General features: G+C 37.3%; 1 protein-coding gene across 6 annotated transcripts in view; it reads left to right on the top strand.

Moving 5' to 3' along the window:
• The window catches only part of RASGRP1 (RAS guanyl releasing protein 1), a 51,462-nt gene extending 32,507 nt beyond the window's left edge, over positions 1-18,955 (top strand). For 2 of the 6 annotated variants that reach the window (XM_068946307.1, XM_068946305.1), the window contains exons 9-17: positions 1,138-1,413; positions 3,719-3,799; positions 4,846-4,950; positions 5,933-6,042; positions 6,782-6,926; positions 7,645-7,681; positions 8,296-8,442; positions 9,756-10,123; positions 15,464-18,953. In XM_068946307.1, the coding sequence (XP_068802408.1) occupies positions 1,138-1,413; positions 3,719-3,799; positions 4,846-4,950; positions 5,933-6,042; positions 6,782-6,926; positions 7,645-7,681; positions 8,296-8,442; positions 9,756-10,123; positions 15,464-15,592 (1,398 nt within the window). In that variant the 3' untranslated portion in view covers positions 15,593-18,953. The other 4 variants (XM_068946310.1, XM_068946309.1, XM_068946306.1 and 1 more) reach the window with 3 other exon arrangements.
• Positions 18,956-18,999: the final 44 nt, after the last annotated feature.

Below are 18,999 nucleotides of genomic sequence, written 5' to 3' on the forward strand. Positions count from 1 at the left end.
TTGGGAGCCTATTTCCTATAGGTGTCTGAAGAACCTCTTTGGATCCCAGTACATTTAAACAGCTTTAATGGACAGTGCAGACTTGGAGTATGAACTGGAATTATGACCTCCCTTTATTACTCAGTTCTTTTGAATCATTTAACTTGCTCCTAATGACAATTAGAAATATACATTTTTCTTGTGTAAAGTGTTTTTCTCAAAACCGTGTTCTGATTCCCTAGCTTACCACTGCTACAGTTGCAGCTGTCAAGATCTATAAAATCAGTTTAGCAAGCTTATTTTAGAAGCAGCTTAACTTTCAAATTTTATCCTTACAAGGAATGGACTACGCATATGTCCATCATTTGAATAACTTTCTGCATCAAGAAATTGTAAACGAGGCTTAATAGAAAGCAGGTAGAAGGCTGGGAATTACTTGAGAACATACTTTAAAGTTTAACTAAAAATTCTAGTTTGTGAAGCCTAAGAAAGGAAGAGGTTAGACAGGTACTTCCACTTGAAGACATTGGTGGACTGACTTCAGTATTAAAAGAAAGCTTTGTGTCTATATAGTTTTTTAAAAAAGGAAATATCTTTATTGCTAGACTGAAGATCCATTTGGCCTTTATAACTAGTCCTTCTTTTCCAAGGGGAAAAAAATGTTACCTTAAAAGCACAGATGTGCCACCAGTTCTGGTCATGCTGTCATGGGCCCATGGCACAGCAGAAGGCTTTTCTGCAAGGAGGACTTTTAGGCGGCAAGTCCAGCTGATGGTCAAGAAGCCAGAGAAGCACAATTCACATTTTAATTTGAAGATAATTGCTTTTATGAAGGTTAGGATATGACTGGTAACTTGTAATTCTCTCTCAAACACATCAGCCAACACAATCCCCTTATTTGAGAGGGTACCATTTCTTTTCATTGACTCAACAGGGAACCTAGGAAAACTGGCATTTCAGATTAGGCACCTAAGCTAGATAGTTAAATTAAGTGATATGAGAACCAAGATTTCACCTGAAGCCTAAAGATTTAAATAAAACAAAAATTTTTAATCTGTTTTGAGAATCATTGGGAGTAAACTTCTTAGCAATAACATGAGAAGTTCTTATACCGTAAGACCAGAAAGTGTAACTAATTTTTTCCCTTTTTATTTTTAGGTATTTAATGAAATGACAGAACTGCTTTCATCTTACAGAAACTATGACAGTTATCGACGTGCCTATAACGAGTGTACTAGCTTTAAGATTCCAATCCTTGGTGTCCACCTGAAAGACCTGATATCGCTTTATGAGGCCATGCCAGACTACTTAGAGGACAAAAAAATTAACATACACAAACTTTACTCTCTATATAACCACATAAATGAGCTGATACAACTCCAGGAAATGCCTCTTCCTCTAGAGGCTAATATGGACCTTGTTCATTTGCTTACAGTAAGTCTGATAGATAAGAGAAATAACCTCAATTTTCAAAATGATTTTCATGTACCTCTCAAGTAGAGGATGCCATTAATTATAAATGCATAATGTCTTAAGAGTTTTTAAAAGGAAATGGACAACAGTAGGAGAAAAAGTTAGTTATACTGATTTACTTGGCAACAAGGGTAGAGGTGTCTGTTCAGGAGTATACTTCCAATTATTTCTGTAAAGAGTGAGGGAGACATTTATTCCTGCTTCACTACAGTAGCAAACGTTCTTTCTGTATTTATCATAAGAAAGAATTATCTGCTGTTTAAGGCTAAATAGGGAGAAAGGTAGAACACTTGCTTAGGTGAAGTATACCTTGAAGACAGGAGACCGCATAAAAAGCTGCCTCATGTTGAACATAAAAAGCTTCATGGAAGACTTCAGTCTCTCAGGATGTATTGGGTTAAACATACTCCATTTCTAGCTATCTGACATAACAAATACACTATAGTTAACTAATTTTTATGTTTCCAGTAATATCTAGCTAGTGCTATCTTATTAACATAAAATTAACACTACCTAGCATATAAGTCACAACAGTAGTGTTAGCCGCTCCTAGTAAGTTAAAATGCTACGTTTTATTAAAATAGTAAATGTACCTATCTTATTTCTCACTGTTTTGTTTGGCTTTTACAAGTACCTCAGACTGGAAAAGCTAGATAGGCCCGTTTCACTTTCTGATTACAGGCTCTGTTTCAGTAAAGAACTAATGAATAACTTGAAGCACACGACTATTTTTATTTGCTCTTTCTGAGAGCACGCATGTATGAATTCAAGCACGCAAGCCCAAGGCCTGAAATGGGCTATTCAGAGCTTCCAGTAGAGCTATGTAAATTGGTGAATTTCTTCCTGCAAAATATTTTAAATGCTTTCTCCCAAATTTTTATGAGTCCCTAAATTTTTTTTCAATAATGTCTTATAAAAGTGCCTCTTTACAAATATGTAGAACTTTGGTCACAATTTCATGTAGGTATATATACAGGATATAGATTAAAATAAATACTCAGTTTCAAAATAGCTTTTCATTTGCTAACATTCCATGGCACAGAACTTCCCTGTTCCCTTCCCTGATTTTCCAATAGCCTTTCTCCTCCTTCTGTTTCTTTTAGTTACATGCTTTCACATCAGCAGGCAAATGAGTTTGAAGAGATATTAAGTAATTACATACAGGACTGAGTTATTCATAGAAATGTCTTATTTTAGCACTTGGGCTCTTTGGGTTTTTGAGTATCAGGAACTACTTTTAAGATTTCCCCAAGAATCTAAGATCATTCATTATTACGACTACAACAATAATTCTTTCAGTTATTCACAAGAAGTTTGTTGCGTATCTGAAATTACAGTCATGTTATTTGATTGTGCCATTTGGATTAAATAACATTTTCATTTATTTCTTTCATTTATTTCTATGACTGTCACCACCTTTACTGATGCACTGGGATATCTCAGAACTAATTCTAAAATTTTCTCTCTGTAACAAGTTTATGTAGTCTTCAGACTTGCCAGAGAATGACACTTGTAACATATTGACCTGTGGCTTTTCTAAACTTTATTCAATCAAGTTTCCAGTGCGAATATTTTCATAAAAATATTCAACAGGTAACATGTTACCATTCTTCAGTCTTCACTTGAAATTTGTTTCCAGTCAATAAATTATTTGCTCTACTATTTACCAAGACATATGCACAAGCAAAGATGTAATGGGCAAACTTGCTAATTTTCTCAAATTCCTTTATTTATCCAGGTGTGGTGATTCTCTCTTAATACAACTCTTGTTGGCAGCTTAAGGTTTTCACTAAATATAAGCCCGTCTTTTATCCTCATCATATACCTCTTGGTTCAATATAGCCACAGCTGCATTGGATAAATATGAGATGGTTAAACAGAAGTTTTCTGAGAATTAAAGTTGATGGACAGTTTCATTGAAACTGTGTTTCTGTGCTTAGCTGCGCAATGGAACACTAATATCATGGTAGCAATGTTTGTCTCAGGTTACTTATTAACAGACTGCTAGTTAAATGCCTACAGTTAGTTGCTGTGTTAATGATTGTAGCTGTGTAATGTTACAGATTTCCAGATAATGGCCACAAGAGACTAGAATTTAGAAGTACACCCATTTCAAGTCTTTATCGATACCTTGGCAGCTCAGGTGCTTTTTTTCCTGTATTGTAGCCTAAATTAATAATTAATCCACCAAAAAATATTAGTATGTGCCAGAACAAATAAGTCAGTGACTGCTTTGGGATTAAACTAATGTTGTGTTTGTTTTCAGCTGTCCCTTGATCTTTATTATACAGAAGACGAAATCTATAAGCTTTCATATGCGCGAGAGCCAAGAAGTCACAGAGCTGCAGTAAGGGCCTTTTAAGATTCTTAACAGAAAGATTTTTAACGAGTAACGTAACTTGTATCCCTTGCATTCTTTTTATTTAATCTATACTAAACTGAAAATATTTAAGTTTTACAGACTGTCCAAACTCTATTAAAGCATAAATTATTTGGTTGATGATGAGGTCTAAGCTAGCGTATATGTGAGAGTTGACATCATGTCAGCTTTTATAATATGAACATAAATCCATATGCAGTTACACAAGCCAGACATCAAGCTCATTCTTAGTAATCAATATTGATTCTTTTAAATTACGAATTCTTATGTGATTCATATAATCAAACCCACGAGTGTTATATTGCTTTCCCCCCCCCCCCTTTTTAATAAATATAGAAAAGATAGTGGCTTATTTTGCAAAGAACTTACTGTTAATCAAAAATATGGAATGAAGCACAGTAACAGTGGAAAAGTGATTATGCTGTTCCTGGTAAAGTGACCGAAAAGGTTCAGAAGGAAATTATAAACCAGCAAAAAGATCATGATTTATGGTCATTAATCTTTTGGAGTGAAATATGTACCTCCCTAATCAATGACAATTCAAAGAATCTATTAAGAGGCTAAGTAGATTTAAGTATCTGAAATATTTCTGAAATATACTGACATTGAAAACAAAATTGGATAGAAAAGGGGCGGAAATTATCCGGTTAGTCCATGATAAAAACAATATGGCATGGTGCCAGAGGCAATCCAGAAAAAAAAGCAGATGAACACATGATGGCAGAGGATATTTAGTGTTTAAAAAAAGCAGGGGGGAGAAAAACAACAACAAAAAAGGGAATTTACAGGGCTGTCGGTAAACTGTAATGATTTAAGAAAAGATCAGTTTTGGACACCTTTAAGGAAGAGCTTCCTCTGAAGTACTACGTATGGTATTTACCAAAGGTATGATGTTGGACGAGACAGGTAATTGCTGCAGTCGTGTCACAGTGTCTGTTGTCACAAATGAAAGAAGCATAAGACTGAAAATATTTGCATGCGGTACTAATAAAGTTCCACATTATTTATTTTAGCCTTTGACACCTTCTAAACCACCAGTAGTTGCAGACTGGGCCTCAGGGGTATCCCCAAAACCTGATCCAAAAACCATCAGCAAGCATGTTCAGAGAATGGTGGATGTAAGTATGGTTGGCCCAGTTACCTCACACGTCAGTTGTAGCCTTGATCTCTAAGTATGAAAAATACGGAGCAGGGAAAGTGTATCGGACACGTTCAGAGTTGTGCTGAGTTTGTAAGCGCTTGTTTCCTCACACATATTTCTGCCTAGCTTCAACGGACAGTAGTGTGAATGCTGATTTGTATACTTCCAGAGTCATTCTTCCAAGGAGCCAGGGAGTCCATCTCTCTCTGGGACTCTGGCATTGGTCCTGGTGAAGGCTGAAAGTAGGCTTCTCAGTGGTTTTGTTACTAGCAGCCATTGCTTTTTCTCTCTCTTTTGGGTTGTTGGCTTTACTGGGAACCATTAGGTAAGTTCAGGTGATTGATTGATTTTACAACAGAAGAAGAGAGAGTAGAGAGTTTGTCTTTACACCCCTGCTTCATCTCTTTTCTTTCTAAAAACTTCTGATATTGCTGGTTGTCCTTTGATAGTGCTTTGGAGTGTATCTCTAAATTAGGCCTGTGTACGCTTCTTGCCTTAGGGCCTACGACAATCAGTAATGTCACTCCACACGTAGAAATAAGTGTCAGCACAGCCACTCTGTCATTTAACTACTTCTAATGAAACATTGATCTGATGAAATAAGCCAGGAAGCTACACTGATTGGGTTATAGAGATCACCACTGAGAGCATTAATTGAGAACATTAGCATAATTAGTATAAATCAAGGCTGGCCATGATGATCTTGGAGAGAAGCTAAATTGTGCAGTGAAGCATTCAGACTGGCCTGTGTTGACTTACCTGCGTTTTGCTACAAATCAAGAAATCATAATGCTTCCTTAGGTTCAAGCAAAGAAAGCAGTTAGAAAGATTGCTGCTCTGTTTAATAGATACTGAGGGAAAGTGGGAGAGGGAACCTCTAAATATTGTGGAGAACGTCTAAAGTTACTCCCTAGCTTCCACCCTCATTCTAAACTATTCTATTGTATCTTCTTATGCAGTCTGTCTTCAAAAATTATGACCATGATCAAGATGGATACATATCCCAGGAAGAATTTGAAAAGATTGCAGCCAGCTTTCCATTCTCATTTTGTGTAATGGCTAAAGACTGGTGAGTGCTTACAAACCTTTTAAACCCAATTCTGCATATGAACTTTGTAGCATCTGTGCATGGGGGTGTGGGCTTTTTATAATTATTATTATTATTATCATTTCTATCATCAGGGTGGTAAAATCATCCTCTGTTCTTCCAGGAATGGAAATGGAAATATAACTGCCAAAGGCATCTTCTAAGCATGTTGTGAATGACATCTTCATGTGCTTACAGCACTGTTTATCAGGCAGGCATATGAGGAACAGCAGAGTTAATAGGAAAAGAAATATTTTTTTGAACAATATTCAGTATATGCTACTGAAAAACTTTCCTAAGATGAACCTGTTCCTCCAAAATATATACAGAAAATTGTCAAATATATATATTTTGGCCAGATTAAGAATACTTCTGTTAACACATTAAATTATGGAAAAATATAACAGTGATTATTTAGAAGTTTCCTTGCCCTCAGAGAGCTAGCTTCAGAATTCAGGCAAAGCAACAATTTGACTCAGCGCTATGAAGTAGTTTTGAGGTTGCATCTCATATGCAAATGTTTTGTTTATCCTTCCAAGCTGCATTTTAATTCGTAGATAAACTGCTGTACACTGTGGGAGCAGTTGACAGGATTACTGACATCACTGTAGTTTTTGGCCAATGAAAGTGTGGCCATTATAAATTGTGAAAGAAAAGTATGTTTAACTTTCCTTATGCTTTAAAGAACGAATACCTCATAACTTTTCTTGTTTATTTACAGGGAAGGGCTGATTAGCAGGGATGAAATAACAGCATACTTTATGAGGGCTAGCTCAATCTACTCCAAATTAGGACTTGGCTTTGCTCACAACTTCCAAGAGACCACTTACTTAAAGCCTACTTTCTGCGACAACTGTGCTGGATTTGTAAGCTCACTTTTTAGTAAATTACGTCAACATCTTTTAGCAAAATCCTTTTTTCTCCTGCCTAAATAATCCGCCTTTATCGTACAGAAACGTGCTTACACAGAACACCGGTGAAACCATATAGAATGTCAGCTTGTTGCCTGTGTAGCTACTTGATGCACCACGTACGCTCCTCTTTGACCGTACTTTCCTCTGTTTTAACACGGCTCCTACTCCCATTGGTTTTTGGCAGTGTGACTCCTTGGCAAGACTTCCCAGTTCAGAGGCTTCCATGAGGCTGCCAGAACTCTTGTCCTGGTGAAGATTATGATGTGCCTCCTGCCTAGCGCAGAAAGTTGTAGTAAAACTGACTGCCCTACCACTCCCTAATTGAGCTAGGATCAAACACGAGCGCTACTCTGTGATTCGCAGTTCCCTGTGCAACCTCTCTGCAGCTTCTTTGGAGGCTGTCAGACCTACTGATGGTATCTGTTAGAGACTAGATCAAGCTATTTTATTTGTGATCAAGAAATATGCATACAAATATTCTATTTACTTCATGCTAAAGAAGTATATATTTCATATTTCTACTTTTCCATTAGAAAGAAAACCAAGGTTCTCTTGAAGGTGCTTAGATTGCAGAAGTGGGTGGAGCTTTTATGACATTTTTATATTTGGAGGAGTTGGAGGTACACGAAAATATCTTAATACATACTCTTTCTGTTTGTTTGAATTTCAGCTATGGGGAGTCATTAAACAAGGATATAGATGCAAAGGTAAAATACTTTATCCTTTGTTAATTTTAATCTATAATTGATGGCGAATGGCAAAAGGAAAAAAAGGATCAACCCCTGAGATGCATTGCTTTGTCTACGTAGCTATTTAATCAGACCTCTCAGAGGAGAAAGCTGTCATGGAAGAATAAAGTGACAGACACGCGTTCCAGAACTAATGCAGAGGAACTCGGAACTGATAGCTGCATCCCTTTGCAAATCTTCATTGAATCCAGAGGGTCTGGGAACAGACCCTCCTATCCAGATGGGGAGGCAAACTCCAACTATCTATGAAAACAGTGCAAGAGATTCATAACAGGCATTTTGCAGAGTTTTCTTCCTTGTATAGGTATCTGCTTTCTCTTCAACTCCTACAGTCAGAACTCTGTAGCAAATGAATGTTGCAATTTGGTATTTTCATAATGAAAAGTGGTTTGAAGAGCATACAGCAAAGGAATGTGGTTAGTCTATTCACCAACTGTAAATTGTTTCAAATAATGCATATAGAGGACATGGAAGAAGCTTTACTGCTTCCTAAGGAGACAGCACAGTGTGAGAGCTGATCTTAGATGTTACAACAAAGCCACTAAATCATGTAAATTTTGTTTTGTTTACAGACTGTGGAATGAACTGTCACAAGCAATGCAAAGACCTGGTTGTGATAGAGTGCAAGAGAAGATCCAAAACTTCAATTGCAGATAGCAGCCCCACATCAGCTCTTGCTTCAAGCCTCTGCCCAGTAGGGGTCAAAGAGCAGTTTCATGGTGAGGAAAGATCACATGAAAAAGATCAAAGCAGCAGTTTTAAGAGTAATAGACTTGTGTTTGCTGCATTTTGTTTTTAAAGCTAACTGAGTTCAGCTTTAAACAGCAGCATTGTTTTGGGTTTTGTTAGTTAACTGCGGTGTTTTATCAACAGGCTAACTAGAATCAAGCATAAGTGAGTCAGTTCTGAGTACCCCCATCCGAGTTCTGGTTTGAACAGAAGTAAATAACACCCCCTTTCTGGGAGAATTCTCCTCACACTACCTGATGTGAGGTGCACAAATTCCACAAGGGCTGAGTAAAGCTTCTGCCAGATTCTTATGAGAACTAGATGCCATGAACTAAAGAGCAGACAGGTTCCCTTATTCTCTCTCCCGCCTTGTGACAAGCAGGTCTCAGTATATTCTGGGTTTTTTTTAACCTCTTGGAGGGGGCCATTGTCACATTAAGCAAGTGTTGTACTGTTACAACTCCTACTCAGATTTCATTGTGGCGTTTATAAGATAAAGTTACATATCTGTGCACTAGGAAAATGAAGGGCTGGTTGTATTTCTTTTTTCCACTTTTTTAGCTGAATCTACAACTCCTCTTGGTCCCTGTACCTTTTGTTTGACTAGAAATGAAAAATATGCATCCTCTCTTCTTTTCCACTTATTTCCAGCAAGCTATATAAACTTTTTACGTTGGGTATTATCATGTAAGCATCCATTGTCATTTTCTTTAAATTTCTCTCTTTCTCTTTACCTGTATCTAATTTTCACAATTCTAAATGCCAATTTGATATCAGCGTTTTGTGTTCAGTGCAGGATTCATGCTGTGGGGTTCCACTTCATGCTTCCCATTAGCACTTATATGCAGGAAGGACAATGCAGCCAGTTTCTCTTGATAGCTGAGCATGTGCATCTCTATGTTTGTACCTGCAAGGGTACAAGTTGTGATAGGCTGAAATAACACACAGGTGTAATCTTCCACCCAGATCACTAGATCAATGGTCTGTAGAAAACTTCTTAGCTATCTAGAGGCTTTTCTCTGGCTGACCTTGATGGTATGTAATAATCGTGATGGTTAACTCCTGTTTTCCTCCTATTAACCTGTATTTATGTTATTGTGAATGGGCAAAGAGGTGTTCCAGGAGATACTACATTGAAAAACCTCCTGTGACACCAATTTTGGAGAGCAATGAACGTAAAATCAGTCACGGTTAAATGTTGTCCTATTTATTTTTCAAAATTGTGTTTAATTACTGTACTTCCTATTTCTTTCTCCCTTCCTGGGATAAGATTTTAACCCAATTTACCATGTATATTCTCTAGGACAAGAAGAAGGACCCTTCACATTTCCTAACGGAGAAGTGGAACACAGTGAAGACAGCAAGGACCGAACCATTATGCTCATGGGTTCCTCAGCTCAGAAAATCTCAGTGAGACTGAAACCAGCTGTAGTTCATAAGGGTACTCAGACTGATTCTGTACTGCTGGCTAGTGATGCATCTTACAGGCAAGGAGAGAAGAAAGAGCATAGAATGCCAGAAAATACTTATCTCCAGCCTGCTCCGCAATCTCCTTGTCCAAGCCCACTTATAAGTCGCAGAAAGGCATATGTTAAATGGGAAAACAAAGACTCCAGCTGGAAAATGAAAGAGCATCACAGCTGTAAACCCTCATACCAAGAACTTGAGCAGGTACATACATGATGAAATAAATTCTGCTTTACTTAACAGTACTGTAAAGAGGTTGTGGGGGAGGGAAAGTGTTACCTCACATTATCAGTGTATTCCAGGGTAACTGATTGCTGGAAGAATGCATGAGGGGTATCATATTCTTTCTCAGTGTAAGTCCTGAGATGGTTTACTTCAAGCATAAGTTTTAGGACTGGTATCGGGATTAGGGAATAAATTTGGTCCTTTTTTATTGTTACTGATCAGTCTTGAAAGTGATAGGCAAGAATGTGACCATAAAACCAGTTATTTTAAGAAATACTTTTCCATAAGTGGGAAATTTGAATTTGTTCTTTGACATGCCTTTTGACAGGATGTTTTTACCATAAGGCAGTGTGTTGAAACCAGGTTCACATTTTTATTTAGGCATACTTTTGTTGTGGGAATTGGACGTAAGTTCCCCAAACCTCTGATACAAATTGAAGACGACGATGTTAGGCAAAAAATAAAGTTCTCAACGGTAAAGAGAACACAGGGTGTTTAGATTTGGAAATCTTCTCTCATTTTACTCCTTAGGACAGCCAGATGCACTACAGATTGCTATTAGGTATACACCATAACAGAGATCTCAAATCCAGATATACTGACCTAGCTATTGAAATTTTAACTTGACTAATTTCTTTTTTTCTGGGCTTGAATATATTAACAGTTTTTAGCCATGGAAAGAGAGAGAAATGTCATCAGTTTAAGAAACTGAAACTAATGAAAATAAATATGCCCCCTTCAAGTGTTGACTTGTATTCAGTCAGTCATAAAGACAATGGAATCTCCGTAGACTAATAAAAAATGAACCTGGCAAGAGATGAGAAGATGCTAAGATAAATAAGAAAATGATACCGCAAAGAAACAAGTATGTGAGAACACCTCTTCATCCCTGAATGTCATGATAAGGGAGATGATAAGAAGCTAAGACCTTGAGACAGAACAGTAAATTAAAGAATAGAACCTTGTAGAAATAAAAAGCACATCAGCCATTACTGAATAAGGAATAAGAAACCTGTTCACAGGATTAACAATTTTTGAATTTAAAAATAAACAATATTTACCTAAGTATCCCAACCTAGATTGGGATACTTTCAAATACCTTCAACTTGACTGTTGAAGACACTTGATACAATAGAGTTTTCTGTGTCCTTTTCTCTGTGGATTCCAGTGCTGGTGAACCAGCTCTGTGGACAAGTCTGAATTTTTCTAGAATATAGTGTCCTCCTTTATGCCTTGCATGTCTTCGTGTTCCCGATGTAATCAAACACCATACAGAGTTCTATGAAATGTCTTGCTTTGGACTCTGCTTTAGATTGTAAGAGGGAACGGATATTAATGACTGATTAGACAGGTTTCACAGTTAATTATATAGGCAATTTTATAGAAACGATTAGTATTCCAAATGCATTACCTACCTATTGGCTAAAAGACATACCTTGCTTCCTTGCAGTTTACTGGCAGTACACTGGTATCAAAGACCTAGGGTTCTAACTTTCCCTTTTTACAAGCAGCTCATGCCGTCATCTGCTTATGTTCTCTGGTGGAAGAAATCCCATCAAATAATCTAGTAGGATTCTCATTTTAAAAATTACATGTAACAAGCTTGCCATCATGAAAAACAAGGTTCCCAAGCCATTGGCTCTCCCTCTGTAATGTCCTGGTGAACAATTCTTCCTGTGCTCTTCAAGGCATTAGTCAGGCTGAGGTAGAGCTGGAGTCCTATCTATAGCAAATCCAAAGCTAAGTCAGATTTAATGCACGTGTAAATCTGATTACCTCCTCTTGGCACATCTCTGGCACAGAAACTAACAACAGTCATCTTAGTGTCAACAGCATTCACTGTGGACACTTGCATTGGCACACCTACTCAGTTGGTATCCATCCTGAACCCTCTGGCAGCTATCCCACCACTATTACTTCCTATATTCTTAGCTATGAATGTAATCTCAGCCTCCCTTAGGGAAGCGGACTATCACATTTTCTACTTTCTCTGGCATTTATTTGTGTGCATGGGTCCAGTTTGCCTCAATCTTCCATTTTAAAATAATCTGGTTACTCTTAGAGCAGTGATCAACCTCTCAGAAATAATGTCTAGAAATCACTCCCAATATGAGTGAAATAACTCCCTAGAATTCTACAAAGTGCATTAATAGCAGAAAATGCAGCTCGTTCTTTCTCTTGATGAGATACTCCCCCCTCTACCTTTACTACCTGAAGATTATTCTATGGTGGTCTCTGAAACAAGTTTGACAGAACAAGGCTCTGGAGAGCGAAGCTGTAATAGTTCAAGATCAGGTACAGAAGTTCTTTAACACTTCCTGCTGGTCATGCTAATCAATACGGACCTTGAAATATATTCCTTATACTGTAGCTGAGACGAGATACTCATGGTCTACAAATAGGTAAGAATTTTTCTGAGCTCACCCCATTGCAGACTGCCTGCAATCTCGCTTGTATTCCAGACAGCCAAAGTGGCCTACATCTACTGTAATGAAGAAGATTTGAAACACTCGTAAAAATCTTATTCCTTAGAATTCTTGCAGCCAGACAAGCGTTCAGCCACTGATTCTCAAATATAATATTCTATTCTTGAATAAGTTATCATCAGTACCGAGAGAGAAAAGAATGCAAATGAAGTTAAATTAACATTAAGGTCAGTCAATGGCCAAGACATCATCTTCAGCAATTCATAAGTACTGAACCAGTCTATGGCAGCATAATTTCCAGCCAGACAAACACCTTGAATCTAACAAAGCCATTAAAAGGAAGAGCTTTGAAAGGATATTAAGGTTATATTACTTCAGTAGCTCGTGTTCAGAATAGTCTCTTTAGTGTATTTGCACTTGAAATTCAATCTACAGCTTTCAAATCTCTATCAACAGAGCACAGAGGAATTTATATAAAAATTTATGTATTTTGCATATATATATATATATATATATATTACTGCCATAGCACTTAGTAGACTGTGTCCCGCAGCACTAAAGCGTGTGACTGTGCCATTTTGTAAGCAGACAAAATGATGGTCACATTCCAATGAGCTTATTGGATATATACGACATCATAGGATAGGGACAGATAGGAGAAGGAGGAATAAAAATGATGCTTCACTAAAATCAGATTGTTTTGTGTACGGTCTCCACGTTTTTGTCATTGTCCTTCAGGGTCTTGGTCTTGAAAATGTGTCTCACAGAACCTACCAGTTACCCAGAAGAAAAATTTCCTGCTGTCATTTTCATAGTTCTGAATTAGTTTCAACTTCAGGAATTGATGCTTTTGTTGTCCTCTGCTCCCCTGTATGACAGAATATGCTGGGTTGGGTGAATAGGGGCACTGCTCTCATTGATCAACTGGTAATCCCCTCCCCCTTCCTTTTTTGTTTTGGATAACTAAGTCACCAAGCAATTTTGCTTTGTGCATAGACATGATGCTTCTTGCTAGAGCTCACCTGCATCAGTCCAGCTGTGGCTGAAAGCACCTTTCCAGGCTAGTATCACAATATCAAGAGCTTACGTAAGTCCTGCAACTGGTGGGTAAATCCAGATGTGGTTATCAGATAAACAGAGGTGAATTTTTTTTCAAAACTGTACTCAGTCTGAGATGTCCCTAACATGAAAACAGTCTGAAAACCTGTTCTTGTATAAACATCCTGATCTTTGAATGAACATCACTTTCAAAGTGTCCTTGCTGTTAATGAAGCGAGCTCTTTAACTTGAATTCCACCAGGTGCTGTATCTTCAGTGCAGTATGCTAGCAGAAAAAGGTGCCGTGAAAGGAAGAAATAAAATGCTGAAACTTGTCAACTACAGCATCCACTCCCTCAATCTACTAGTAATAACCTGCCATATATGAATTGCTTTCTCAGCAAATCAATTCAGGCAGCATTACCTAACAGACCAGAGGAGATCCCTGAATTAAAACCACGACTGTGATCCTATTCTACTGTATAGGCCAACTTCTCTGTCAATGCCCCCGAGTCAAGACAGTGCAAAACAGCAACACATGCAAAAAGTGACATATATGGAAGACAACTGGTTAAATAAGACAGAGAGAGGTTCTTTAACACAATTAGCAAGAATCCTCCAGCACAGATCACTCCTCTTTCAGTCAGTAGTACAATCCATATAAACAAGGGCCTGAAGTGAGGAAGTACCTGTAAGAACTGGTTCTTTGGAATGTCCTTCCACATGAGTCCCATGATTTGCCTGTTGTCCTTTCTCCCTCACCAGATTCTGACCTCAATTTCTGCACAGCAGCTGATGTTATAAATTCATGTCCTAGATTACTGTACAGTAATTTCTGCATTAATAGAGCAGTAAAGTCTTGTTGCCCTAAGTTACTGGCTGTTGTGGGAACAGTGGAGGGTGAACACATGCAGGTTGTGGAGATGACTTTCACATACCAGCTGCTAGAAAGTTTTAAGGACATACACAAAGGCGACAGGTCAGTTACAGTGAAGACACTAAAATAAATAACTGGTTTTTTCCACTGTTAAGCACCACACCAATTTATATTACAATGAAATTAAAAAACAACACAAAACAAACCCCTCCAACTCTCTGAGGTAACTCAAGCCCTAAATATAGATTAAAGGTGTAGGAAAACAAATGCAAGTGTCCCTACTGAGCGCAAAAAAAAAAAAAAAAACCCTGACAAAATGATGCGACAGGCCTGTGATAACTCTTGGAGTTAAAACTAGATTCAAGTCACTATCTAATGCTTTAGTAGAAATCAGCTGCCTCCTGTCCCAGGTATGAGGGGGTGTGTTCAAAAAGAATGATTAAAACCCTAGACATGATGAACAGCTCAGTGCTACAGACATCAGAAGAGTTAACATAAAGTGAATTTTGGCTAATGGCAATGCCTGCAGTGAAAAAATGGAGGAAAGAGCTCAGCTACTATACTGTTGGGACTAAGAAGAAAAATCTGTCTGCCTTGAGAGGCTGTCATTTGTGGGGAAAAAAAATTATTTATTTCTACCTACCTGTATATTTGTATTACCTGCACATCACACTGAAAAAAAAAAAAAACACAACTTCTGTAGGGAGAAAATGGTTAATAAATCAAATAAATAGTCAAATACATTCCTGACAGATGAAAAGAGAAAACTAACTGGTATACATGTATACAGTTGCATTTAGCATGCCGTTTATTGTTTCTGTGCTCAGTAACTACTTAATGAAGTTACATATTGTCTCACCCACCCCCCCAAAAAAACCCCTCAAAACATGTGATTTATGCCAGTCAGCTGAAACACAGAAGCAGACAGTCCTGAAACTAATTTAAAAATCCAATACCATTGTCTATTTTTTTCTTTAGGAACTAAATAGTCTAAAGGCAGACAATAACGCTTTAAAGATCCAGCTTGAACAGGCACATAAAACAATTGAATCTCTCAAAATCCAGAGAAGAAATCATGTCGTGGACAACATACGAGACTGTACCTAGCAGACACAACGGGAAGTTTGCTATGGAAGAATGTAAGACTGAAGGAGGGGATGTGATAAAGCTGCTTTTATTTCCCTATTAAAAAAATATGCTCCCCAATGTATAAATGCATTTGATTGATTACCTTAAAAAGTCAAAGGAGTGTCTTCTGAGCAGTGAAAGCGGTATCTTCTGGAACTGCTTTTAAGAAGGAGTTACACTGTTCCTGAAGTTCATAATGAGGATGACATGGATTTGCCAGTGACTTGACTGCAAGCAGCACATCTTACTCTGCAAGTATTCTGACAGAGCAGCTATTCATAAGGGCCTTGTCAACTCAAATTTGGCCCAATTTCAGGTTTGTAGAAACAAACTTTTGATAAAGCTAAGCATTTAAATAAAACTGCAGAAATATTCCATTAAGAGAGATACAATTACTTTTCCTTTTAGTTGAAATCAATTAGAATCATGAAGTATACTACTGCCACAGTTTAAGAGGAATACTAAAATGAGCAGTTAACCTAATGCTACTTGATTATTTGATTCATAGGGGTGTTTTTTTTTTTTTTTTTAGGATAAACTGACAATTTTTTTAAACTCTTTCAGAGCTTAGAAGTACTGCTGCTCAAATGTTTACCTTTGTGAAAGTAAAATACATAAGAGTACAGAGAGTTTACATTGAATACTGCTTCTATTTTTGTGTTCCTTGCTATAGCTTGGGCCACTTACTTACCCTTACTTATTGGGCTTAAGGGATCGCTTGTTGACCATGTACTTTAGATGTGGAACAAGGCCACCTATTTTGTCTTACGTAAAAATGACATCACTGTTATAGCATCTTCTGAGTAGAACCTTAAAGGCCATGTTATGAAGGAAAGTGTACAGTAATCCCAATGCAACAGTGACTGTATCCTAGAACTTCTAACATCTTCCAGTGCTGACCAGGTTTTCTCCATTTCCTCTCTCTCTTTTAGAACTTGCATGCACTTTAGGTAAATAGTCAAGCTAAGTATCCTTTTACATGTGTAAATTTTGTACAGTAAATGGTGCTAGTGAGGTAACTTAGTTTTCTTAAAGCTACAAAACGTACATACTGTTAGGAGATGACATAGCCAACTTGAAAATTCCACTTGTATTCCAAGAAAATTCTTAAACTTACTTACAGTTGTATAAAATTTGCCTGCATTTATCAAATAAGGATTTGTCATCACAGATATTTAAACATCACAGACTTATGACTTGGAGAAATTTATTCATAAAGTATACTAATGCTCTTTCTTTAAAACTCTGAAGTTACTTTACAAGAACAAAGTCCACAATAAAGTTGATTTTTAGTTGACCTATTATAATAGCATGTGTACTTGGGTTTAAAGTGGTACAGATGAATATTCCATCCATACCAAATTTGGTGATTTCAAATTCTTGATCTGAACTTCAGTCATGCTTGCATCTCCGTGATTAAGTAAAACCAAATGGAGAGAGACAGTAGTACTGTCTGCTTTTCTGTTACCTTACTGTAAATATGTATGGTATGTAAAGAATTGAGAGGCACGCGATAGAACAGCAGCTTTTGTTCCTCATACACTAAACCTGAATTTTTAACAGTTAATGTAAAATTGTACTTTGTGATCAATGAAGTAATCAAAATGGCTCTTGGGTCACGTTTGCAAACTTGCTTTGCCCATACTCTGTAAGCACTTATTTTTGTTCTCTATGAAAGGAGCTATATACCAAGGAGTATTTCTAGTAGGTATTTAGCAAATAAAGGTATATTTTTACAGCAATTAAAATGAACAAGATAGATGTTGAATATATTTTCATGTATTTGGAAAATACTTCAGCAGTGCTATTGTGAAAATCAATCAATCATGAACAAACCCATACTTGCAAAGAAAATCCCCTAACGTCAGCAGCTGGCCTACAGGCTACTGTGTTAGGGTCGGAAACCCTACAATACTGACAAAATTGATAAGAAGCAGAAGTAAGACTGGCCCTTTTAACTTAATACTCAAAATTCAGTTTTGACTACAGATTTGTACAGTCTTAAATGCTAACTTAGAAACAGCAAGAGGCCACAAGGGAATCTGCAATCATCTGACTGATTTGAAAGGGATCTGTTTGCAGGAGCCTCTCACACAACAAGCCTGTGGGTGCTTCACGTATGCTGAAAACTTCCTACTTCAAAGAAGTCTGTAAAATTGAAAATAGAAAATGTCAGAGCTCTCTTCAGGTTCTTCATTTGCCCAGAGCCCTGCCAAATTTAGTGGTGATACTCCCTCATTACTTTCGGAATTTCCCTTTTTGCTGCATGAAAGGCCCAAGTTAATAACAGAAACTGACTGCACAGGCATAGCACTGAAACTGACACACACACACACACTCACAGAGTTCCTGAAAAAGTCACCTGCATCTGTAATCATCGTGACGTGATGTTTATACTCAGAAAAAAGATAAAGTACCAAGTGCTATTTAAAAATCACCTTAGCATACATTGCTGATATTTAGCACCCTTTAAAATGTATCTTGTCATGGCTAGTAAAAATGAAAAGCATCTACCTTTTTTCCTTCCCTGACCCAGCTGTGCATACAGGAAGAAAAACCCCAGTGTGCCCTCTTGCCCTCCCCCACAAACCAAATTACTGTCTTTTTCTGAGTTTGCATTCTGATCCTTTGAAGATATAAGTTGACTGAGTGATACCAGAATTAACAAGGCAGGACTACTGTTAATAGATTAAAAAGCTACCTTTAAAAGTAGCTTACATATGTTTTTGGAACTATCAGAAAGTTACCCTTGTCTCTGTTCTAGAAGCAATCTGTTATTTTGTTGCAATTGATCTATGTTAATGGCAACCTGTAGAATTTTTGTTTTAAGGCTGTTAAAGAAGATTGAAAAAGTGTACAGATTGTAAAGATTTTATATATAGTGTAAGTTTTTGGTTTAATATTTATAATAGAAAAAATATTAAAATTGCACTTCATGCCTCTCAAGTTTGTATCTCAAAAAAAATCTAAAACAACCTACATTCATTGTCCTTGATTCTATCCTCCGAGACATTTCTGCAGGGCTAATCTAACATGAGAGTCTGTAGTCTACCTTTACCGCCTATGAGCCTTAGGACATTGTCCGAGGAAACTGAGGAAGCTAGGTGTTGGCAGATTATTCTTTCAATATTGCAGTGGGTCCAGAAAGCATAAGCATGTTTTTGCCACTTACTATTCCAGGTATTAGAAAGCACAGTTCTTCATTAGCCCAATTTCTCCTTTTTGTTAAGAACACTAATTCTGCAAGGATTTCAGCAGGATAGCTAAGCGTAGACAGGGCATCTGTAACGTCTACTACCTGCTGGCTATGCACAGCCAGTACTGTATCACCCCAAAAACTGGGCTTTCTTACTCAAAATACTCTATCTCAAAGATGTTTTCATATA

Source organism: Struthio camelus, chromosome 5 (genome assembly GCF_040807025.1).
Source record: "Struthio camelus isolate bStrCam1 chromosome 5, bStrCam1.hap1, whole genome shotgun sequence".
In the NCBI taxonomy this organism is placed as follows: domain Eukaryota; kingdom Metazoa; phylum Chordata; class Aves; order Struthioniformes; family Struthionidae; genus Struthio; species Struthio camelus.